Source organism: Pithys albifrons, chromosome 6 (assembly GCF_047495875.1).
Source record: "Pithys albifrons albifrons isolate INPA30051 chromosome 6, PitAlb_v1, whole genome shotgun sequence".
Lineage (NCBI taxonomy): Eukaryota > Metazoa > Chordata > Aves > Passeriformes > Thamnophilidae > Pithys > Pithys albifrons.
This window is the reverse complement of record NC_092463.1, coordinates 36,296,397-36,322,293: the sequence shown is the minus strand read 5'-3', so window position 1 is coordinate 36,322,293 and position 25,897 is coordinate 36,296,397. Positions and strand designations below refer to the sequence as shown.

Below are 25,897 nucleotides of genomic sequence, written 5' to 3'. Positions count from 1 at the left end.
CAATGAGACTCACTTGCTTATATTAAAAAGGACTTGTTTTCCTGGAAGAATACTTGCTCTATTTGTATGCTCCTCTCTCATTCATAAATTGAAGCCTGAAGCAGCTATGGGCCCCGTCACCTCGTCTAGTACAAGCAAACAGAAACAAATGGCAGATGCTTGTTTAGATCTAAAAAAAAAAAAAAAAAAGAAAGAAAAAAGAAATATCCAATCTTTAGTTTGGAAGAGACAGAGATGTCCAATCACTATCACTTTTGTTAGAAGTGAATTTTTCAAACTCAGAGCGACAAGATGATGTTGTCACTTTCTGTAGTGGTGTGAAGAAATTTGAAAGAATGGACAGACAGCAGCTAAGTATTTTTAAATTAGTATCACTGTATCAACAAGTGCTTCATGTAAGCACAGTGTTCATCCAGACTTCAGCCAATGCTACACTTGGTCATCAGATCAAGGGCAGCACAGTACTGGAAATCACTGATTAAACCACACTAGGTATTTCCTTGGGAAATACGATAAATAAAAAATTACTGAGCATAAAGGCAGTACAATAGCATTCTGGGCTTTGAAAAACATTCAAGAAAAGGGAAATGAACAACAGAGAAAACGCTTCAAAGACAAACCCATAAACTGTGTAAGGGCATGGGGCCCTCATGTAAAACTATGAAAACGACGATGATGCTGGCAGTAAAACAGGAAGAGGTGAGATTAGCCTTTCTACTACTACAACTACATAAAAGATAACTTTTAAAGGGTGATTTGAATAAACTTAAAATGGTCTTTACAGGGAATTTGTGAGAATGACATCTTAAGACAATAGTGCAATAAATGACAACAAGTGAAAAAAGGTTTTTTTATTTCTCAGTGTTTCTCCACTGTCAATACTGTTCTTTTGCTGCAACATGTTGCAAAAAACTCTCTGCCTTTTCCATTTTAAACAGCTACAATATTTACAGGCTGTTTCCAATAACACACGCAGACACATACATACTCACAGACACGCAGGAACATATATCCCTATCCCTGGCAAGGTAACCGTTTGCTGGTAGAGGCAATATATATTTTCATTGTCCATTAAAAACCAAAGCCATCCTCTCCTTTATGTGCTACTCCCCTCTCCATTTCCTAACCAGCAGCTATTGTTAAGCTTTTGGGGGCGTCTGTGTATGAAGTTACACATCCAGCTACTTGATTGCCATCTTTCAAAGTTGTGGCCTAAATGTACCCCGATTATCTATTCAAACTGTACATACCAGAAGTCATAAAAGTTGCTCATATTCAGATGTTCATGACCAAGTGATGTAGGTGTACTCCCAAAATCTTTTGGGGCAGCCATCTTAATCACCTTTTTAGAAATATGCATATCATGCTGGGGTGAAACAAGTCACATGCGTTACTTTCCACCAAGGTGTTATGTACCCACTTTTTTACTAAGGCACCAGGAATTACCAGTATAATTTCTGAAAGAGTCCAGCATCACTAAACATACTGCATTAATTATCAAATAGCAAGCCAGACAAGATGAGAATAGATGCCTATATAATAGGTATAAAATTCCTTAATAAAATCAAGTACATAAAACCTGTGGTGGTACAACCCCAAATCCAATATAAGTTGAATAATATTGTTAATGGTAAGAAATGCAATCTATTCAGCTCCATTTCATGAATGCAGAGTTCTATAACTAAGAAAGATCTTCAAAGCAGTGTTTTTCTATCTACACTCCTAGGTCGTATGGTGGTGTGTGCATCACCAGAGAAAGCTGAATCCAACTGCAAGCATCTCTTCTCCCCCCACTGCCCAAGTCCAAACAAAGCTTTATGGCTGCTTGCCAAAGAACCAAAGGCATGGACCTGTGCCACAAGTCTTCATCTGTCACCTCACCAGTCACCCAGGCTTCTCAGAGAGTTCTTCAGTCCCCAAGGCATTGTGAACATGGGATGGGAATGCCTGGTGATAAATGCACACCTGACTGGAAAGCTGAAATTACTACTCAGACGTGCCAGATGTCCCAGGCAAAGCAGCTGTAGGACCATTCAGCCTACATGGAATTACTGCAAAATAATCACCATCTTCCCACAACTCTGAAGCCATTTCACACACGCTGAACCATGAGAGAGATCCCCAGAACCCATCACTAATATCATACAGCACAAGTGGCACAGAAGCCTTGTTGTCAGCAGTGGTGTCACATACATTGTTGGAGGGTTTTGTTTTAATCAGAATATGTAAAAAGATCTCACAGAGAAGTGAAATGGGAAGAGGTTTTTAAAAAGTCAGGTAGTAGCTATTTTTACTAATGAACATAACCTAATTAGTGAGGTTTTCAATAATTTTTCTGTAACTGAGTATTTCAGGAAGAAGTAAGTCCTTACAAATGTATATGTAGATACCACCTTTAAAGAAATCTGAGAAAAAGAAAACAGATTGGGATCTACCTGAAAGCTGTAACAGTGGGACTTAACTGGAATGTTCTTATGGCAAGAGAATATCACCATGCAAGCCGACAAAGTGAAGCATTCATCTATAATAGGTTTTCATGAAAGAAAGATCTATAAAAATCTGCTCTATGGTAAACTCAATCTGGAGTGACAGGGCTAATTTGAGAATACCCATCTTTTCCATTCTCACAAGCAGAGAAAAATACTACACATTAAGACAAAGACCAAGAAAAGAAAACAAAAGATTAAAGTATCTCCAGCTAAAACAGAGGTTTCCACAGCAGATCTATCCTGTGGGGAATTAGAAGAAAACAAACATGTATTTGTCACTTGCACACTGGAAACCAAAGTCTGCACAAACCAACACACAACTGCAGATGAATCTTAGAGTTCAAGAAAAATTTTAAAAAGTTAATTTTCCAAAGCCTTATGAAAGAGTGAAATTTCAACTAGGTGGCTTCTGTTGAGCAGATACGGAATAGATACGAGCGTTATGTGAACGGCTTCACAACAGATGTTTGCTGATGAAGGTATTTAACCTCATAGATGGCCATGTTAAAATCTATCTCCTGAAGGCAAGAACACTCTAACTTAAAAAAAAAAATTAGAAATATCCATGAATTCTCTTTGCCCCTTAAAAAAAAAGAAAGACTTTCCGCATCTGCTGTTTCCTGATCTAATTCCATGCAGTTACATACACTCTAAAATTTCCACATCAACAAGCCATTAATTCCTATCATGTCTATTACCAGCAACCGACATTGTCCTTATCTTACCCTGAAGAGAGTGAGAGATTGTTCAGAACCAGAGTTAACATACTGAAAGTTGCTTCAGTCAAGTTAAAAAAAACCAACCAACCAACCAACAAAACTCTATGTATTTTGTTTTTCAGGAATTTGTTTACCTCAAGGTTTCAGTACAAGAAAAAAAATTAAAAAAACACCATGCAACTAATATCAAATGAGGGCTTATTTTCAAACAAAATTCTCTTCCTAAAATGAAGGAATATTCCTGTGATACAGAAAACCTGAAAGGTTAATGAAGGGAAGAACACAGAATAAAACCTTAACTGAAACACCTTCAATTCAAAATTTACACATTTTCTTCATTCCCAATGAGAGCAGTACCAGACTGCTAAAGAAGGTTCATCTACTGTACTCCATTTTCAGATATGCAGGAGATTAATTCAACTACACTAAAGGGTGTATACATGATAAATAATTTTGCTGTCCCACATAGTTTTACCTGTGGCTGATCTGGAACTGTGCACTTATCCATGACTTAATGGGACTGCATATGAATAAACTGAATAGTAATACACAACTGTAAGGTACACAGTATTTTGAGTACAAGTTTGCATACTGTATGACACAAGCAAGGTCCCAGTATCATTCACTGGGAACAGAATCTAGAATTGACTAGTTACCAGGCACACAGACTTACCCTTTTGTGGCTAGATGGCATACAGGAAATTGAGTTGGAATACCAATGTTTCTTAGGTAGCTGTTCCTTCCCTTTTTTTTTCCCCCAATCCCATATAATTTCACTCTTACATTAGGGTCCATAATGGACAATGTTTCTCTGATGTCAGAGAAATAATTACTATAACCTCTGTGAGATATATCAGAAGTCTCTTCTAGTTACAATACACATAAAGAAGTGGAGGTGACTGGGAAGAAGATGGCTGCTCCCAAAAGGTAGGACTGTATGCAGTTTCTCCACAGAGTCCTATATAATTACAGGTCAGAAACAGGAAACAATCACAACAGGTACATTTTTTTTCTTACGGATTAAGAAAAGTGAATCATAGGAATTGCAAGTCAAGAATAAACCAGTTTCCCTCTCACACTCCCATGATAGTTCTGAGTTACTTGTTTCCCTGAATACACACTTTTAAAAAAATACAGTAAAACCTAGGATATGTAACACATGAATAATTCAACTTCACAGTCATAAATACTCAAATTACACTTACATAGAATATATAATCACAGAAAATAAAATTCAAGTCATAGAAAAGAATGAAGACTAAAGGGAAAGAAAAGGCAAGGTGGTAAAAGTGATACAAGTTTAGGGCTGTGCCTTCTATAAAAGATCTTTAAAAACAGAAGTCAAATTTTGTTGCGTTCTTTTTTTGTTGTTTGGAGGGTTTTATTGTTGCCATTTTTTTCTTTTTTAATTGGATAGAATCAAAAAAACCTTCAAGTATCCATGAAGAAATCATGGACCTGCACTTCCCCCTACAAAACTCTAAGAGCCGAGTCTGCCAGAGAAGAGCGAATGAAACCACCCAGGCAGCTCTGGGTGTGAAGAAGCCAAGTAGCCATGGCCAGTGAAGGAGGACAGATGAAAGGTCAGAGCTTGGGCCCACTTTAAAGCTAGATGTGTTGTACACGTTTGAGGTACCACTGCCACCACAATTGAGTCTGATGTAGTACAGGGATACTCGGGTGCTTTTCTATGTATTTTTTACTTTACCATTTATTGTGAAGAGGATGCAGCAAATGCACTTGTATGAAATACAGAACATAGAACCAAACCCGTGGCACAGCCCTTACCATCAACATGTATATGGAGAAGGGAGGGGATTAATCCCAAAGGCAATTTAAATAATGGTATTTTATATACTTATATTTATATATATAAATAAATGTTCTCAGCAATCTCAGGGTTGTTTTTAGTGCATTGCTGTAAAAAAATTAGTGCAGTTCTCATTAATGTTTAGCTCATAAGGAATAAGAATCTATACATCTGTTCAGTCTCTTCTTGCCACACCTGAAACCCTTACACCATTTCACCAAACTGAAGGTCTGTAGTCAATTTCTTTAAAATAAGGTGGATGAATTCCACGCACTCTGTGACAAGACATGGCGATTTTTGGCAAAACAATTAGAAAAATATGAGGTGCTCTGATCTTAGAACAGAAAAGTTTGTTGATTTAAAGCATTACGCAATGCATAACAAAATTTATAAACAAAAAGATATGTCTCAACAAATCTATCCTTCATGCAAGTGTTTCTTCAGCAGCTAACAACTTAAAAAAATTTCTTACACTTGTTTATTTGGGGCAAGGGACTTAGACAAATCTGTGTTTCAAGTCCTTTCCTACAACTGGACCGAAGTTTCATGTCCCAGGAGCTGCTTCTTCTGGACCCTTCTCTTCTGAACCATTGGAGAAGGGGAAGTTTCAGTCTCAAAGAGATTTACACTTCAGCCCCAAGTTCAAGGACTCCAGTTTCAACAACAGCAACATATTTATCTTCAATTTGAACCAGCAGGATGGTTTTGTCTATATGTGACCGACTACTTGGATCTCTGCTGCAAGGCACCCAGCGGTGAATCACCTGGTGGGGAAAAAACAAAGTGTAATAAGATGTAAGCTCAATAGGGAGAGCTGCCATATCAAAGTTGTGACTGATAATTCTAGACTTACAGGGCAAAAGAAGCAAAAATGTAAGTGCTGTACTGACTTAGTTGCTCATTTTTTCAGTGATAGGATACCAAAAGATAAGCTACTTGCTGAAGTGTTGCTAAAGATCTGGATCTTAAATCACAGAATTGTTTAGGTTAGAAGAGACCTGATGTGCTGGTTTAAAGCTAAACCTGACAACACTGAGCCCAACTGTTAGAACGCTCCGCTTACCTGAAAACAGCCAGTCTTTGATTTAGATTTCAGCAGGGACAAACAACTTAGCCCCCAGGAGAACCAAACACTTCATGCAAAGTGAGTAACAACTGAAAAATGGGCACATGTACAGATTTGGGATGTTTTGATGCTTTAGCTGCAACAGTTTTGAAATATCAGTCTCGTGCAACACAACTGCAGTTCATCAGGAGGTAAGTGCAAACTATTGGCTGACCTGAGTCAACACCCTTGTTCTGATTTTTTCTCTACTAACTGTGAATGCAAGTTTGATCTTCTAAATTAAGTTATTCAAAGATAACTTAAAATTAAAAATGCTACAAACTGCTGTCCCATACTCCCTTCGATCTACAGAATTCATGTACTTGGATCTGCTGTTCCCAAGAATCCTGCTGCTCAGCTGCCTCTGTAAAAATATACCCTTAACTTCTGGGTGCCTCAAAGAAACCATAAGGATGCTCCAGCAACATGGTTTTAAGTATTGCCAGCTCCACAGAAATAGAATTACCCCAAACTCACAAGTTCTGGGAAAAGAACCCTTCATTCAAATCAAAAAGCAAATAAAATTAATCTTTACAAAATCCAAGACAGCACAGTTCTCAAGATCTGTAAAGATACATGTGGCAAGAAAAAGATGAAAACCTCCAAGTGATCTGTATCTTCCAAGATCAAATCCAAGAGATCCACTTAATCTTCACTAAACCAGTTGGCAATTTCTTGAACACTGGGTGAAGGGGATTGAGCTTTATCCACTTCATGTGCTCTATGCTGCATTCACAGGGAGGAAAGGACATTTCAGGCAGCAAAGCACAGCATCTCTAGTTCCCCTTTGATGCCGCAGCATGATATTTGAGTGGTCTATTCAAGTCTGACTTCAAAGTGTGCCCATACAAACATTTTACACAGCTCTGTGGAATAAGGCCTGGGATATTCTATCCCCAGACACATAAAATATTTCCCAGTGAAGTCCCAAGTACTACATCCTTGTTGGCCAACTTAAAAACTGGTGCTTTTGAGATAGATAAGGGCTGATTCCAAAGGCATCGCTATCATGGCTCCTTAGAAACTGTGTGTATGCAAAAGTTGTAAACAGCCATACCCCAAATTCAGTTTTACCACCTCTTCTATCATGACTGGCATTTATTTGGTCCCCATAAGTGATTGATAACATGCAAAATTATGTCACTGATAGTCAAGAGGTGATAAGAATCTCTTGGGAGGCAAAAGGTTCTTTTACATGCCCTTGTCATGTATAACAAAGATAATGCTGAGTATACTTTTATCTCAAATCCGGAAAAAGTGGCTATGTTACAAAGAGGACTGCTAAATTCAAATTCCTTTAAGAAATTGTGTCATGTCTTCCTGCCTTATATATACACTTTATTTTGCTAAGTATGCAGTACAAAGCAAAGCTAGGAAAAATACTTCTTTCTACATAGCAGCAAAGTTTTATCTACTGAGTGCTGAATTTCATAGTGAGAGCACTGACAGAAGGTTTCATCGGGTAAACTGCTCGATGAGCAGCGTCTCAGCAGGTAAGAATCATTTCTGCCTATCTGCAGTAAGGACCACAGCAGCAAGATCAGAAAGGGAATACTGTCCTAGGAGCTAAGGACTTTACTGACAGTAGTATGTTTAACCACAGGCAGCTAAAGCAGGCAGTGGAAACTATGCCATCAAATTAAATCCTCTCCTAATCACACACTGGATAATCTGGTGCTTTCCCCTTTCCTCTTAGGTTAAATAATGCCAGTATGCTCCACCAAAAATAGATGAGAAGCATTCAGAACAGCAGCTTACTCTGACCTTTAAATCCTCTTGTTTCAATCTTTCTGTAACATCAATGTACATGTCAGTGTGCTGCAATTTCCAAAATACAGTCTTAAACTCCTGAAAAAAGTTGTCCAATGATACCAAGCAACAGGACATGTTTCAATATAACCCTTTACATTCAACATCTTTATGACATTCTTAATTTTCAATATATGTCTAAACCAAACATAACTGTGAATGCAACAGTATTCTATTCCCAGGTGTTACCTACAAGGTAACCCTACTATCTCAAGAGTGGACTGTCAACTCTGATAATTTCTTCCATGAATAACTGTATTTCTAGGGCCTTTCCTTCACAAACATACACCAGCAAGGTAAATCTGGCATATCACCATTTCTGACCTGAAGTTCGCACATACATGGACTTCTAGATAGCAAAATCTGTCCCCTGAATCCAATGTATACATAATGCCTCCAGTTCAGGGAAGCAAAAACATTTCTTCTAAACTCTCAAAACTGACATATTCCAAATGAAAATACAGTTGTATTTATGAACCAATGCAGACACAATGTTACTGGCTCTTCTCTTTTACTATTTAGCACTGAAAGAATACTCATGGAAGCATCTTTATAGACACAAAGGTGAAAAAGGAAAGTGTACACCTCAGTAAAAATCAAAAAGCTTCAAATACAGATCTGGGGTTTTTCCTCATAAAAAGAGACTAAATTAGGAGATAAGTTTTCTAACTAATGCAGTAAATTTCTATAAAATGCAAATGTAAACCCCCTAGGGAAAAGAGAGAATCTCAAGTCATAGGCTTGCACAAGTTTTAGAACATATTTCCTTCTTTAAGGGAAGAAAACACCTATAATGTTTAATAAAGAGATGTCTAAAGACAAACTTATTTGGCTCTTTTTTGATCAGTATAATTTAAAACCAAATGCTGTTAATCATTCAGTTAAAGACTTGTTGGCAAATTTACCTTCTGTATTGGCTCAGGGATTAACAGTTTAAAGAAAGGAAAATGAAAGCTGGATGAGTGAGTGCAATGCCTGAGAGTTCATGACAAGAGATGGAAAGAAGTCTGGGAAGCAGAGGTGGTGGACAACATTCAAAACATCATCCTGTATCTTTTGCATAGAGTTGCAGAAATACCCCTCTGCTTCAAATTAGTATTCTAGATCTGCTCTTTCAGCAACAGTGAGTTTGAGGACAGCTGCTGACCTAACTTACTAGTACATCTATCTTTGGCCTTGACACCTGGGCAGACTGCCATAGAATGCAGACACTGCCTTTTCTTTTTTTTAAGTTAGCTTGCCAACTTCTAAGCAAAACTTACATGGCCTTCCATGCCTTCCTGAGGACTCCAGTCTTTCCAGCTGTTTCTTCCAGCTTTTAGCCGTATCACCTCATCTGGCCACTGCAGCTCTTTCCTTTTTGACACGTTGATCCCTTCCAGTACTTGACTGGGATCCATTAACTACAAGTAGGATTGAGTTTTGACTGTTAGTTCAGCCAAAATTTAAAAGAAACAGATAAACTATAACCTTTTGCATATTTCCAGATAATTGACTTGAACCCACTGAAATTGATTTCTGATCCATTTCAATGCTGGAAACAAGCTCCAGTCTAGGAAAAAGCCCCAGCAGCACCAAATTTGGAAATTAGGCTGTGGTTTCAGACACAGCTGACAGTATGTCAGTTCTCTGAAGCAACAGGACTGGTTCCCTTTCCCACTCTTTCAGTTATACTGGCTCATGGCAGGGTCTGAGGAGCTGGCACATGAGCCTTGGCAGCACACAGTCCAGCATCAGGGAACAGTTAAGTGATGATGAGCTGTTAAAATTGGCTCATTACTTCTTACACAACATGTATGTATGGCCAAACTTCACGAACGAAGATTTGGGAAGGGCTGTCCCCACGTGGGTGTGCCCTTCCAGCCTGCGCAGTGGATTTTAGGTGAGGCTCAGCGTGCGCAGAACTGGCCCCACCGTTTAAGTCCTGAGGTTCATCTGCCACGGCCGAGCGAGCTTGGACAGTGCCAGTGAAGTCCTCAGGACTAGAACCTACAGCACCCGGCATTTCCCAGGAGGTCTCCCATCCAAGTACTAATCCGGGGCTGACCCTGCTTAGCTTCCGAGATCTGACGGGATCGGATGTCAGGGAGGCATTTAACTGCCCACTTACATAGTATCTTAAGAAACACAGTCCTGCAGAATTTATTGCTAGGCAGAAATAATTCACTACTAGTATGGTTGGTTGAGACCCACCCTATGTTTTGAAGTAAACTGGCCTTTCCACAGAGGAAAGCAGGAGAAAACTAAAAACTTCTACCTATTTAAGGACAGAGAGAACTCTGTAATGTCCACTACCCAAGCGCAAATGTCCACTTTGCCTTTATCCTCCTTACACAGAGGAAGTAAGCAGCTTCGTTAAAGGGCCCTTGCCAGCAAATAAAAGCTAAGCACAGACCTGAAAAATTACTTTGTCAACTTTGCCCACTACGATGCAGTTTACTAAGGATTACTCTAAACTGAGGGGATATTAGCCCTGAAATCATGTTTATTATGATCTAGTCTATTAAATACACTTGATGTTTCTCACTAATATAATACTGAAGACATGTATGTGGGGCAAGAGCTAGGAAAGCAAGAATATAAATTTCTAGATTTTCAAATCAAGTTAGGGCTGCCAGGATTACCTTAGTCAATAGTGTACTATGTGCTGCTGATTAAGCCCTGACATAGCAATAACCAAAGAATAAATACATATGGAACTGAAATCAAGTATTTTCACACTTACTTTTGAGGAAAATCTACTTGGCTTCAAAGAAAAAAAGCTAGTTGTTTTCTACCCTGAAAACGAAGCTGTTTAGCTTTACATGCTGTAATGGATAAAGGCAAACAAAGTATGAAGCAGAACTGAGTTCTGCTGCCTTCTCAATGCTGTACTACAGCAAAACATATAAATAACGTAAACCAGAAGGCTAGTCTAGAAAGCCTTTCCCTTATATTAGTTCTCCAAACATAGCAGCACAGAAACTGTATACCCAGACATTCCTGAATGTAAATGTATTTAAAAGCAGTGATTTCAACAACACAGAAAGTAAAAACTAACAATAGCATGTGGAAATATAGGTTAACTTGTTCTTCTAGACTATTCACCTGGATTCTGTAAATAACGTCATCCTTTTTGGCTTGCATTTGATTTGCAGGGCTTGCATTGCCACCTGACTGAGTTTCAGCTGCATTGCTCCCTCCTTCTGTCCCTAGAAAGCCCACCAGGGCATGCTGTTTACAGGCTGGGATGCTTTGGCTGGAGCTGCTTGAAGAGGGCAGTCCATGCTGCACGCTGACCCCAGTCTGGCCAGTAGGTTCCATTTGGTTCACCATAGACAGGCGGGACTGGATGGATGATGGGAGGTTCCGAAGGGATATCTGACTGGTGGAAGAGCGCCGGCAAGGCACAAAGCCTGTTGTGGAAGTGCGAAGAGATGAGTGACGGCTGCCATAGCAGTAAGATGAGTGGCTAGCAACTGAGGCACGGGCAGGGGAATGTCTGACAAGGCTGGACTGCACAGAGTGAGAGCTGTGACTCATGCCTGAAATAAAAGATACAGAATCAGGAAAGTTTGATAAAGCCTCCCACACACATTAGTCTGCCGATACACAAACGTTTTAGTGCACAGATATACAAAACTGATTGATCTAATCAACATCATCTGAAGCAGCTGTATTGCAGATCTCTGTTGCATTTCACACAGCAGAACATTTGAATACACTCCACTCATCTGACCTCAGAATTTCATATTCTGGTCAATTCACAATCCCTGCCAGACAAGTAGCTTGAAAAATGCCTCAGCCTTGCTCTCTTGGCATTAACAATACTTCCTTAATATTAACACTTAAGTTTCCCATACTTAAGGCAATAAAGCAGGTACTGATGCCCATGTTTCAAACCACTCAATATTCTTTCTTCATATGCTTGACTACACATGCAAAGTTTGGGTTAGAAAATTTATGAGAACAAAAGCTGTTTTAAAACAAGTCCAAAAAAATTTAATACCCTTAAAAACAAACTGCAGTCCATGTGCATTGGTGTCACTATACTAAGTACTTGCAGACACCTCTCCACAGCTGACAGTGCTAATTATATTCATTCAGCTACATACATGCATTTTTATTTGTAAGGGCAGTGTTTGAAAAACTTTCTCACCTTTGCTGTTTGTCACCTCCCTAACTACACATCACTATGGATAGGATTCAGCTAGAATACTACAGAAATAGAGAATTTATTCCACTGTATAAATAAGTAACATTCAAATGTTAAGTTTAGCTTTCACAGACAATATGACAGAAGTGAAAAGATCCAATCTGCAGAGACGTGCTACAAAAAGTTATTTAATCTATTTTGTTGGCACAACTATATCCCTTTTGTCCAAATCTCTTTGGGAACCTTGCATTGCATAAAACAGTACTGTAGTTTGAGATGAATCCAGCAGCTCTTAACAACATATAAAGCCACATTGCTTTTGTCTGCTTTTTATTTTAACTTAGGCCTAAGAGCTGGAAGGTCAGTTCTGATTATGACACTGGACTTGTATAAAGTTGTTTCTTTGTTTTAACTTTACCCAGAGTGGAGGGATGAGTTGGTGGATGAGCTGCAGGAAAAGTTGTGGGATGAGCTGCAACAGGAGGGTGTTGTACTGCTCCAGGTCCCTGCCCTGTAGTTGCATTCCCTCCTCCTTGTGACATGCTGCTCTGTGACTCATTGATAGTTGCATTATTACTTGTGCAAGAAGCTCCACCTCCAGCATCTGAATCTTCAATATTTCCACCACTATTGCAGCCAGCTCCACAGCCTTTCCTTAGTCTGGAAATATAATGCAATTGATACATTAAGTCAGGTCTTCTAATCATCAGGATTCTATGAAATGCCTTGTGACAAGTAAAAAGCTTTACTCAGCACAATCCACAGCACTTACAAAAATCAGATAGAACTTGACTTTATTTTCTCAGATTACATTTTGCAAATATAAATGCTGCTTTCTAAGAGATTGCCATATTCTTCATGAAAGGTATTCAATAATAGTTATTTATGACAAGTCAAATGCTAATATAAAATAGTTTTTTAAAAATTATGTCACTTCTGAAGTACTACAATAATATGATCAAATTCAAAATCTAAAATGCTGATAGAACATTCTGGTTATTTTGTAACAGTTTAGTAAAATTTATGCTACTCAACACACTAGTCATGTATACTGTTATACTGCAAAATCTTTGTCTACTCAGAATGGCAAGAATAGAATGTTTGCCGGGTTTTTTTAAAATGTGTCTGCTTTCTGTTACCTTCAGTTGCACTCACAACTGTTTGAAGCACATATTGAACATTCAGACAGTAGGGTCAGCCAACATCTCCCAATCTACATAACTGCACAGTTTTTTCAAATTGTTTGCACTAAGAAGCTTCAGATGGACATAAGAAACACAGCACATTTCCTCTTCCCTGCAATTCCTACTTTTTATTTTTCTTGTCTTTCTGTCGCACTCAGATACACTGAGCACTCCTTTCCAATTTTGTTTGCCTCAGGATCCAAATTCCCAAAGCACATGCACCTTGGATGTAAAAACTGTTCTGTATCACAGTTTCATCTGTTACTCTGTTGCGTTGGACAAGCAGATGGGAACAGGTGACAAACACCTCAGACTGCAGTAAACTTGGCATACTCTGGCGTGAAACAGAATGTTCTCCTTTGATGTGCTGTAGACATCTAACTTAAATATGACAATCAGAACAGCTACAGGACTGTCCAGACTATGGCACCAGCTCCTGGAACAGGTAAGAACTGGGACTGAATGCCACACACAGCTGCCACTGTTGCATTGGGAGCCACAGTCATAAGGCACCAGAAGCGCAGTTAAAGTTCTCATGGCCTATAAAACACAGCACAGCAAGTTTGTACTGAATTACCCAAGGGTCATGTGGAGAAACTTATATTATTACCATTCCAGTTATTTGTTCTGGCTCTGACAGACAGACTATTTGTAACACTCGTGACATTTTGAGCAGTACAAGCATACCCTAATGACATTAATATGGGCACTTTCACGCTAAACATGTGCCAGGCAGGAACTCTACCAAATAGTCCTGATGATGTAAAAACAGTGTTTCAGACTGCAAAAGCAATGATACTGAAAAAATAATACAGAAGTTGCATTGTCTATCACTATTAGACCTAATGTTAGAGCTGAAATTGTGGTTCTTGCACCTAGACTTTGTCCTCTTTCCTCTCAGCTCTCATTTGCATAGTTTGTGGTGTATTACTCAGCCTTGAAGATTAATCCTGCTCCAAAGCAGTTGCCATATGCTACCGATGTGCCCCAAATGAAACTCAAAGCGTATTTAATGTTACAGAACCGATTATAAATTATGTTGTGTTGGGCCTTTACAGGATTAATGAATGGAGTACAAGAGCATGAACACATAATAATGAGAACTCATTTCCTCAGCTCACCTGTGCCATGTAGACACTATGAAGTTTCTGATGTTTCCTAAACTGATGGCTCCCCCAAGAATGTCCTTTAGCTGTTCATGACTATCTGAATAAGAAGTAGTCAGAGGTGAGACATAGATTGGGTATCCAATTGGCTGGTCACAAGAGGAGTTAATCATGTTCCTCAGAGCTTGTTTAGCATTTTGGATACTTCCTCTCTCTGGATTACGGTTACGCAGGAAGACAAGCTCCTGCTGTTGTCCTGCCCACAGGCCACGCACACACTCCTTATTCACCTGCAAAAGCCAAGTAGAGAGGCTGCGTCAGAAAGTGGAGCAACGAGAGCGTGTGGCAGCTGCTGTGCTATAAAAAAGCCTTCGTGAGCATACACGATAATGCACTGCAGAACTGCAAACATTCATATGCTCTTCCTTAACGGGCTGAACTTAGGGACACAGGCTGCAACAGCAAGAATAAAGCAAATCTAAGAATGGGATGAGAAATAGGATATTTTAAGACAGAAGGAACTGATTTTCTGACACAATACTTGCACTGTATGAGAAACAGAAGCCCTAGCAATAACTAAATGGTAAAGATATGAGTTCAAGCATCCGCTTGGTATAGTTATTAAAACACAGCAGAACATACTGTCACTTGGTGAAATGTGCACAAAGCTTACCTTAATGACCCTGAAACTGAGATACCGCTTATTCAGCATAATAATTTTATATTCATTGGTGCCATCATCCATCACGTGACGCAGAGCAAGAAGGGATGGAGAATTGGAAAGAACTGCACTCCGCCAAGCGGGGTCCCCTTCATGTGCTATAACCAGGTTTTCTTCATGAGTTGTTATAGCTTCATAAAGGACGGAAGGGTCATCATATTCATCTGGAGAAGTGAAGTGGTCCTGATTCCAAGAATATATATTCAATAAGATACGATTAACATTTCAGATGTAACCACATATAAAAACCAAACATTTCACACCTCAACTTCTTCAGCATCAGATACAATCAAGACAACCTACAATACTACCAGTCAAATAGAAACACAAAATCTGCAAGTTCAATTCAGTACTAGGTCACACTACTTTCTGTTTTAAAAAGGACTGTGGTTAGTAGCTAAATTTCCAACACTGGCTGAAGCCTGGATATGCTATTGCACTGCAAGCAAACAAAAACCTTTCACAGATTAACACAATAATGTTCAGAAAAAACAATTTTTTTAATTGCTAGACTGATCTGTATTTTTCCCACTTTTCATTCTCTGACTTAATTCAAGTGCATTCTGCACAGTAACCCTCTGAGAGCACTTCAGAGTTGTTGAAGTGGTACTTCTGTTGGTTTCAACAATGATGATGTAATTTTTATGGTTCCTTGTATGTACTCCTAACACACATTCTGTTGAATTCAGAGAGTTTGTGTTACATGAAGGAGTTGATTCAATCACTGTTAGCTTTGGGGGACTTCTAGACTGCCATGAAGGCAAAAAAAAAGAACCTTTAATAATTTTAAAAGTGCAATTAAGATTTGCCTACTTACTGTGATTTTCAAGCAATCTATTCTTCCAGAGTACCAATACTTTTCTCTCCTTACAGAGTGCTTATTGTTAAGGTATACACTTTCCCATGCTTGCTGAGTTAATACGTGCACTGGACAGAATTTGAGACTATAATGAAGTGAGGGTGAAGATGAACAAAGACCAACTCTAATTTCAGCTTATTCAAAAGCAGCCTTCTCATTCTCAGCTGAAGCCTGTCATTACAACACTTCAAAGTAAAAGAACAAGAAAAACAAGTCCCATTGGAGGAGAGGCTGTGCAGCTTTGAATGCTTGATAACCTTTAAGCCAACTGCATATGGGTAGAGGGATGAGAGGGGGAAATTATCAGAGAAGCTGTTTATAAGGTAAATATCTCTAGATAGGTACGAAACAGGGCTTTACATGTTCTCTGATCTACATTTAATGCAATCTTCAAGTTTTGAGCATAAATGGCTTTTCCTCTGTAGCACCTTGAGCTATCATAAATCAAGGACAACACATGACATTCTCTCATTTTCTGCTGTCAATCTCTATCACAAGCCTTTTATTCTCATCCTCTTCTTTCTCTCTCCCAGACATTTATTTTTAAAAGAACAAATGCACAGAAATAAAGAGAACTGGATACATCTTTCTGTGTAATCTCTTACCTGATGTAGCTTAAGTGACATCCGAATTCCAGGAACCACTACTTTCCTCAGCAATTCCATGTCAGCAAAGATCCACTCATCTCTAATTGAAGATATACGGAAGTCACCCTTAAATAGGGCATGGAGGCCATACAAGAAGGATTCCAGATTACTGTTGAGGGGAAAAAATCATGAAGAAACAAGCACATATTAACAGAAACACAAACATATCCACAGTTATCACTGCTGAAAAGAACGGAAAATACTGAGCTGTGCAGAAAAGCACACAGTTCTTCTCCAGAAAGATAAGGTACAGGATAAGACAGGGAGAAGAATATATGAGTAAAAGATGCACATGGCATGTAAGCAAAACTTGGACATGAGATGTCTATGTGCTCTGAACAGGTAACGAACAAGCCATATGCAACAGACTATTTACAGGGACTAAAGTAAACAGGAACACCATAAGGATTGCCTGACTTCCTTCTGAAGATTTTTAGAGAGAACTTTTCAAGGTATGTAACACATTGGAGAATATGTAACTTCAGTTCTGCATGCTTTAGTATGAAATAAAAATCTTGTTGACTTTTCATGCTTAAAGGCACTGTTTTCAATTACTAAGCTAACTTTAAGAGTGAAAAATCAAATATGCTCTGAGCACTCGTTCAACTGTGTATCCTCAAGACCTTCAGGAGGCAGTTGGCTGGTACTTAGAAGAATTAGTCAACATTTGCCCTGGAAGTGAAGCAGAACAGTTTTACAGTCAGCACCCAGCTGACCAATAGCTTCTGCAGCTCATTATGCCTTTTATTTTCTTTTTCAACCATCACCTTGTGATTTCCTGAAACATGTAACTATATTATCTGGACTTCTAAAGCTGGAGATGCCAGCCTGCAAGAAAGACAATCCCATACGACAACAGAGTTGAGCTGAAGAAGATTTGTATAAAACACAACCAACTTGCCACTGAGCCAGCTAAACTGTGAAACTTATCACAGCAGACTAGTCTAAGATATGAGCTCTTCCTTTTAAGCAACCTTCCTCTTTTCCCTTATTCCATACAAGGCACCTACTTGGTGCAGCAAACGGAGCTTACTTTCAAAACTCAATCAATTGTTGTTTATTTTTCTCCATTGGTTATTATTAGTCCTTACCCACACCAGAATTCTCATCTTGCATTAGTATGATAAAACAAGATGCTCAAATTAAAGTTCTTCCTCTTTTGCTTTTCTCTCGTTATGTTACATTGGCTGTTGTAATGAAGACAAATTACACAGCAAGTCTGTCCAGTTTAAGGGAAGATGACATTAATTATCTATTTCTTTTATGAAAAGGTACTCATCTAACACCTAATCTGTGAACTCAGAGGGATTTTGAGGATGGGAAGCTTACAACAACATTATTTTATTACCTAGACATGTGATGTGAAGCTGTTCCCAATGCTCTCCGCCCCAGAACACACAGTCCGTAACACAATGTCACTAGGGGCGAGTCTTTGCTTGAATCCAGTGGCTTATAATAACAAAAGAAAAATAGTAAGTCAAGTGAATGGAATAAGGAAGTCATGACTAAAAAAGACAACTCAGCCAGAAAAAGACCCAAAACCAATAACAGTTCACAAACTCAAGTGTGCACATGAACACACCACGCCAGTGGTGTCTAAGTCTAAGCTAGAGTTTTGAAAGTACTTAAGAATATTGGAAAGGCAAACACATGTATACCATTACTTGAAATAAGACAAATTGTAAACTGAACAGATGTGTGCTACATTCCTCAAGGATACTGCATATCTTGTAAACCAATTGCTGATCAGCAAAATTACAGGGCTTGGACAAAAATATTTTTAGTGAATACATTGGATTCTAACTGGCTACAAGTATTCAATCCTGATTTAACTGAAAGCTTCTCTGGACTACAGCTTTAGTCTGGATAAACTTGCTCTCAATTCAAAGCCAGTAGCACCTGTATAGCATATACAATGCTCTAGAAAATTGCATCATTCAACTAAATTATTATATCTGACTTTCAATACATACACAAAGTCTTTCATGACCATGGAGGAAAACTATTTTCTTTTGCTGTTGTTTGTCATTTGACTGCAAGACACTAAGTCTTATTCCTGTTCAAGTGAGTTTCATATCGATCTTTTTCCTCCAAAGCAAAACTGAACTCTTAAGTCTTGGAGTCTTCATTAAACACATAAATTCCAATTATATTCCTGTCCCTTTAATCTCAATCAATTTCTGCTTATTCTCAAAGGCAACACTAATTTGACTAGACCACACAGAGTTATTTTTTAAACAGTAAGATGTCAAGGCACTCCTCTACAACCATCCTCCTGTTTAAAAGGTGGAAGGATTTTGGAGAGAAGAAATGGTTGAACACAGGATGATCCCTTTCACAAGCCAGTAATTCCAGTGGTTCAAAGAAATAATACAGTATGGTCACTGAAAAAAGAAGTAGCCAGTCTTATTAGCTGGCCACAGGTATTTGGGATTTTAGGGGGTTTTGTTTTGGCACTTTTTTGTTTAATTTAGGGTTGATTTGTGAACACTGACCTCTAAGCACAAAACATCAGTTCTGTAAACATACCCTTTTGTATGTAGATAAATGCCTGACAGATTCAACTGATTGATTTGAGCTGGCAAAAGAAATTTATTCATGAACTGGTTAACCCATACACTAATTAGAGAATTTATTAAATTCGCATCTCAAAAGTGGAAGATCAACACCATTACAATGATTCTTCAATTACACATATTTATTTTAAAAATCAGCATTACACGAGCCTGTAAGTCAAACCAATAGGAAAAAATGAGACTGTCATAGAATAGTAAATGGCTTTTCTCATGTCCATACTTACCTTTTCTCTTCGAGAGCAGCAATATTCTATCCAGTTCAAATATATCATACAGAAGCTCTCTCTTGAGATCCCTGCCAGACGGTGGTCATAATCCTCATCAATATTGGGGTTAAATGTTGGGTCTACATCGACATAATTGCGGTCTGTGCACAACCGCAGGCCTTCCTGCATTGTCTCATTAGCTAACCACTCCTCCAGCTTGGGGGATGTCGTGACATAATAGATGATTCCCTGAAACAGCAGTAGTTAATAATGAGTCATTATTGAAATTTTAAAAACTCAGTCAGTAATTCTCAATTGTTTCAACTTATTTGCATTATTTGCCTGAGAATGAACAAAACTGACACACAGTGACATTTATTTAGCTCATAGGTGCAACAGATTGGCACAGAAAACTCATAGGTGGAATATGAAGGATTCTTTCAAAGACTGTCAAGATTTCTGAAGCCTACACTGAAGGAACAAAGAAAGGAAAAAAGGATGGGACAGGGCCCTCACTGCAATTTTTTGCAGAAAACAAATACATAAAACCTTTTATCTAGTTAACATGGAGGCTTAGATATTCAATTTCTAAAGAATTCTAAAAAAAGTAGTGCTAAAACACAGAACACTTTAAGACTCTTGTGCTGGGGAACCCAACAACTTGTGTGCGTATGAGAGCATCTTGAAAGTATTTTAACCTGAAAATTCTAAGCTCTCTGAAAACGAGTAGCTTATGAAAGAGCTCAATTAGTACACTGATTATCTCAAGGGTCTGAGGCCTAAACCCCTCTTCAAACTGCAAGGCAGGGCCCTCTTTCTCTTTTAAGTCTCAAAGATGGGTTTGGACAGCTTATAAAGACCAAAGAAATTTGACTTTCTCCAAGAGAAACAACCTATTTAACTTTTCATTTACAACGGAGCTATTATATTTGGGTTATATTTTTCACTTTTCTATTCCAGCTTCAGCTAGGAAGTGTCCTCTCTTTGATCTAGACTCCAGGGTCATTGTCCTGCTCATGCACCACAGTAACTGAGTCACCGTCACTACAACAAACTGTCCTCCTTTGAAAAAGATGTTCATACATCCATAATAATCATCACATTCCATGATCCTCATATGAAAACACGAGAAGTTCAAGACATTCAGCAGTTCTCAGGTGTAATTCAACCCATCTTCCCCTGAGGGTTGTACTGATCTGAAACGTACCTTAACATAGTAAGTTGTGAGAATTTTCCGGAGATCAAAGACTTGAAGCATGGAAGCTGCACTGTTGTCAGTGATGCTATAACCCTCCAGAACATACTTTGTCACAAGCACTTCCCAAGCCAGCCAACGCTGCCCAAAGGCAGCATTAAAGGAAAGCATGTGAGGAAGGTGGCCTGGTTCACAGCAACAAAACCCTTCATCTTCCTCTACACCTTCAGTGATGGCCTCTACTTCTCGTTGCTGACAGTAAGTTCCTTAGCAGAAAACAGAGAAACGAACGAAGTGTTGAAGGCTTTATATGATTGCTTTACAGTGAACTCGTGTTTAAAAGAGTTTAAAATTCTATCCATTTCCAATTACACTTTTTAACACTAAGTGAACTATCTGCCAATGAACACAAAAGATGTTGATAGCTTAATTTACCACTCTAGGATCATCTTTTAGTTGGGTTTCTCTAAGAAGTGATTATGGCAGCCATATTGCACTAAAATGGAAAGAGGACTTAGCATTAAGTGACAGGAACATCAAGAGGTCCTACAGTCCATTTTCAAGGCAATTAATTTACAGGACGGAACTGAAAATAATTTCAGTTTCCAAAGCAGAAGCACAGACAGTTTTTAATACAGACAGTTAAGGAAGAGCAAGGCACTCACCTCTGAATTCAAGCCCCCTCAGCTGGAAGGTGACCAGGCCGTTTCCTATCTCTATAAGGTGTACTAGTGCATTGAGGTAGTCAGAGGCTAGGATGAAGCAGTCCCCAGTACTATAGTTTCCCCAGCGACCCAATAACAAGTCTCCACATAAGCTGTGCTGAAGGGAACGGGTTAAATGTTCATAGAAGATAGAATTCAGGTTGTTATCATCTGAACCTGCAGGAAGATTGATTTTGGGTTATCTGAATCTGCAGAAAAACATCAAGCTTGAATGTTAATTATCACCTCACATTGAAGCCTACATTTTTCTTAACAGTAATGTTGTTTCAAGGTCATACTCCACCCTCCCCTTCCTTCTTTTTCAAGGAACAAGTACTCCAAATGAATGCCAAGTGACATTTGTATTTTAAATCAAATTTTTTCTTAGTCACTCCTCCATTTTCCAAGTTATTACTTCAGTTCCACTCATGAATCTCCCATCAGCCTAATCAAGATAATGAAGTGCAAAAGTAAATGAGCACAGAAGTATCTCGGTAATGACTGCTGTCCTAGTCTCAAATAACACTTGGCACTTTTTTAATTACTCAGGAATAAAAAGTAAAACTACTTGACACATGCTACAATTACACATAAAGAAAATAAGGAACACAAAGGTAAGGGTGAAATTACAAAACATGGGAAAGAATAAATCAAGAGAAATTATGGAGGAGAAAATAACACTAGACAGAGCAACAGAAAGATTGGGCAGGGTTAAAGAAGATCAGATGGTAAACTGATTATGAATCCTATAAAAATCCCATAAAAGCCACTTACCTTTAAAAAAAATGCCACTAAAAAAACTCACCCCTCAAGAAAAAAAAAGAAATACACCAACCCACTTCCACTTTCCAAATTGTCCCCCCATGTCCCATAAAATTAATCTCAAAAACCCCTCCAAACCAAGCACCAAAATCAGAGTAGGAAAGTTACCTGGATTCCGATCAAGCTGTGAAGCCAGTCTAGTATTTGAATGATCCACACGCTTTGTGCTGAAGGGAATAAAGTAAAGCATACTTAATAAAAAATGTATTCCTGTAAGAAAAAAGTCTAAAGAAAGAAACTACTGATATAAAACTTGCTAAAGAATATTCACACAAATAGTTTCAAGAAGTTGTGTTAAAATAATTTCATAATCAAATTTGCTAGTCTTCTCATAGGTAAAAGCATTTTCTGCCTATTGATAGCATTATAATACCTAATACACTTTGGCCACAGTAGACAGTCATAGAAACATCAATTCACTTTAGATACATGTATGCATTTTCTTAGATAGATATAAAGCTTTAGATGTGAGAAATAAACTTAAGAACAATTAAATTAGAACAGCTAACATTCCAGTAGACTTTACTGAAAGAGCAATATTCAAACAGTTGCTATTTCATTGTCTGAAGGTACAACCATAACTCTTTAATCTAAGATTTGGAACATTGTATTTAAACTGTCCTAATATTAGAGGGGAAATAATAAATATCCATAAATACCAGAAATATCTACTCATCTTGCCCTATACTGCTTGCTCTATACAGTATTTTACTGGCTGGATACTCTATCAACAATAGCGAACTTCAGAGAAATAAAACAAAAGTAGATATAATCTGACACGTAGATTCTTTTACTACTGACCCCACCTTGATCAAAAAACATTGACTTTAAAGGATTTTTATGTTGTGTTTAGCCAATTTTGCTATGAGCTAAGCAATAATGAGCACAGGTAAAAGACATTTATGAAGTGCTCCCTAAAAGCTTTTCATACATAAATCCACTTTCTGATTAAAATTGCGTCTTGCAATAGTATAAATTTTATGATTAAAAACCACCAGGATGGCATACCTCTAAGTAGAAATTACTTTAAGCAGCTGAACCAAGTTTGTTCCTACTGCAAAAAACATCTACTACAGTATTTCAGAAACAAGTTCCTTGAAAATTTTTAGCACTATACACCAGTTTTCTCTGAGTGAAAATATAGCAGAAATTGGTAACCAAAAAACCCACAACAAAATCCAATAATCAACACATTTATACATATTCACATTAAAAACAAACTACAAACTTCAAAAATCTTGCTTCACCTACTTGTAGTCTCTTTCCCAGAATTTGACAGGCCTGGCATATGAAGTGATGAATATTGCACTTCCCAAGAAAGGATTCAATGGAGTAGAGAAGAAAGCTGACACAGCTGCTTGGACAAACAACATGGCAGAATCTGTAGGTAAGAGAATTAAGGAAAGCCAACCAAAAACTACTTTTTTATTAAGCTTCTGTGATAGTACCTGATACAGACAGCAACACCAAATACAGAGCAAAGCAAGATCTCTGTGAATTTCTATGCAGCAGCAAAACGCCTTTGCAGTACCTCCAGCAATAAGGGCTTTCTTTTTCTTTTAAAAACCAGAAATAGATGGAAATTGGGCACTGGACATGGTAATAACTCAAAAATTCTACTGAGAATATTAACACTCCGTTCCATTCAGACCAGTCTACAGAAGTTTAAAATGCAACCCAAGAACTAAAAGCACAGCGGCTCCCATAAAAGAATGGCTGTCAGAAGAAAAGCTATGTTGTTTTCAGAATGAATTCTGCTCCACAGTTTTCTTTATTCCAGGATTCTATTCTTTCTTTATCTGCTACTGTGTAATTCACAGCACTGTAACAAAGCAGAACAGGTGCAGGTTTTTTATAAACACTCACAAGACAAACTTGTTCCTTCAGTAGATTTACCCCATAATACATAATCCACTATAAGGCATTTTTCAGAAGTTATAAATACAGAACTTCAGGAGAAAGCCTGCATTTGAAAGGATACGTGGCACAGCAAAGGGTTGGGCAAACGCGTGGAAGGCAGATCCCCATGTAATCTGCCAAGGAGCAATGTAGGTATATACAAATCTCAATTTATAGAAGAGTTCCCAAAGCTACAGGGGGGGAAAAAAAGAGAGAGAAAAACAATTCAGTGTTGTGACTAAGAATCAATATGCTTTGCAGTACACAAACATCCTGAGGAATTCACTGGTCATCCCTCTTCAGACTTCGAAAAGGGATGTAATTACAAAAGCAAGTAACATAATATGCACTTCATTGTTCTACTAACAGAAACTCAGTAGATGTTAAAAAAGTTACATATGGACTCTCAAGCCAACAAAAATGCTTTGGTAAGGACAAGTCTTAGCTGCATTACAGCATATCGACTGCAGCACAAATAAGACTGAGGATCTGCAAAGTACTTATCAGTTAGGACTATCTGTTTTTCCCTTTGGATAACCTGAAACACCCAGGAACAGAGTTAAAGTTACCTTGCTGAAGAGTATGGACATGAAGAAGAGATCTAGCAGCATGGTCTCAGTAAAACTTTTGTAATCAAAAGTAAAGAAGAGCACTGTGAAAATAACAGTGACATACTGGCACGTTGGGCTACTGAATGATGAACGCAGTAACTTCAAGCCAGCTATGGTGATCATTAAAGCACCCAACCTGTGTAAGAAATTCACATAAAACAGTTACCATCTGCTGTCTCAAAGGCCTTTAAAGACCACTTAAGTTGTTGCTGCCATGAAACACCAATCTCTCCAAACTCAAGGTTTAGATTTGAGTTCGCTTTTGCAACTGGGAGAGGAGGGCACTGGTTTGTTGTTTTTTTTAAAGACAACTTCAGATTTGCTGCTTTGTTTGGGTTTTTTGTTGTTGTTTTGTTTTTTAAAGATTAGCAAGTCTTTTTATCAGTATTCTGAAGCCAATCATTATTCAAGGATTAGCATTACTTGTAAGAGTGACACTAGAAAAAAAATTTAGAGATGAAATATCCTTGTATTGTGAAGAGAAATTAAATTAAAGACCAACTTTATGAATGCTGAAATGCAAAAAGGAATACTGAAATGCAAAATTGCTAGATTAATCATCAAGAGAATGTTAACGAACACTGGATTATCATTTCTTGCTTGACTATACTGCTCTAGTTTCTACCAGGGGAACTGCAATTTAATTCTTTTTCCCTGAGACAGTAACTGACAGATCGAAGGATTATAAAACAAAATGATTTGAAGTAGTATAATGGCCATATTCCTCCTAGAGGTCTTGTAGTGACAGTGATAACGAGCACAAGGTAAGAACTTACTAGATGCAGGGATTAAAATTAAAAAAGCCAACAAACCCACAACCAAAAAAAAAACCTAATACCCAGTCCCCCACTCCCTTTCAATACATATTCCGTTTGGCTTCGAGATCTAGTTTCTCTTCTGTGCTAACTCAATAGAACTTCAAATCCAAAAAAGTTACCTGGTTACTACTACTTTAAGACAAAAAATTGCAGGGCCTATTATTGAACTCTCACTTGCTCAGACAGTCATGTATAAGGGATTATAACAAAGGCTTAATTTAAGCAGCAGTGTGCAAATCCATCTGGCTATGGATTATACTTAGGGGCTAGGCCTGGGAATTCCTTGATGAGGGAACAAAGCTGAAGAGAGGCTACACAAGTCTGAAATTTACATCTAATAAAATACAGAACGTATCACCATTATCTTGAACTTGTGTCTGGATAATCATACTACAGACTCCAACGATGAACAAGGAAACTCTGTTGTAACACTACTGCAATCTTTACAGTATATGCTATGAATTGAATGATTCATCTTTGTG

At 38.2% G+C, this 25,897-nt stretch overlaps 1 protein-coding gene across 7 annotated transcripts in view; it reads right to left on the bottom strand.

Annotated features, from left to right (window-relative positions):
- Positions 1-836: 836 nt before the first annotated feature.
- PCNX1 (pecanex 1) overlaps positions 837-25,897 on the bottom strand; it is an 88,367-nt gene continuing 63,306 nt past the window's right edge. For all 7 annotated transcript variants that reach the window (XM_071558217.1, XM_071558219.1, XM_071558220.1 and 4 more), the window contains 15 exons: positions 24,556-24,733; positions 24,069-24,177; positions 23,339-23,468; positions 22,196-22,254; positions 21,227-21,442; positions 20,574-20,827; positions 19,385-19,615; positions 17,933-18,033; positions 16,543-16,693; positions 15,031-15,261; positions 14,373-14,647; positions 12,486-12,727; positions 11,020-11,456; positions 9,195-9,335; positions 837-5,782 (listed from right to left, as the gene is read on the bottom strand). In XM_071558217.1, the coding sequence (XP_071414318.1) occupies positions 5,642-5,782; positions 9,195-9,335; positions 11,020-11,456; positions 12,486-12,727; positions 14,373-14,647; positions 15,031-15,261; positions 16,543-16,693; positions 17,933-18,033; positions 19,385-19,615; positions 20,574-20,827; positions 21,227-21,442; positions 22,196-22,254; positions 23,339-23,468; positions 24,069-24,177; positions 24,556-24,733 (2,896 nt within the window). In that variant the 3' untranslated portion in view covers positions 837-5,641. The remainder of the gene's footprint in view (positions 5,783-9,194; positions 9,336-11,019; positions 11,457-12,485; positions 12,728-14,372; positions 14,648-15,030; positions 15,262-16,542; positions 16,694-17,932; positions 18,034-19,384; positions 19,616-20,573; positions 20,828-21,226; positions 21,443-22,195; positions 22,255-23,338; positions 23,469-24,068; positions 24,178-24,555; positions 24,734-25,897) is intronic.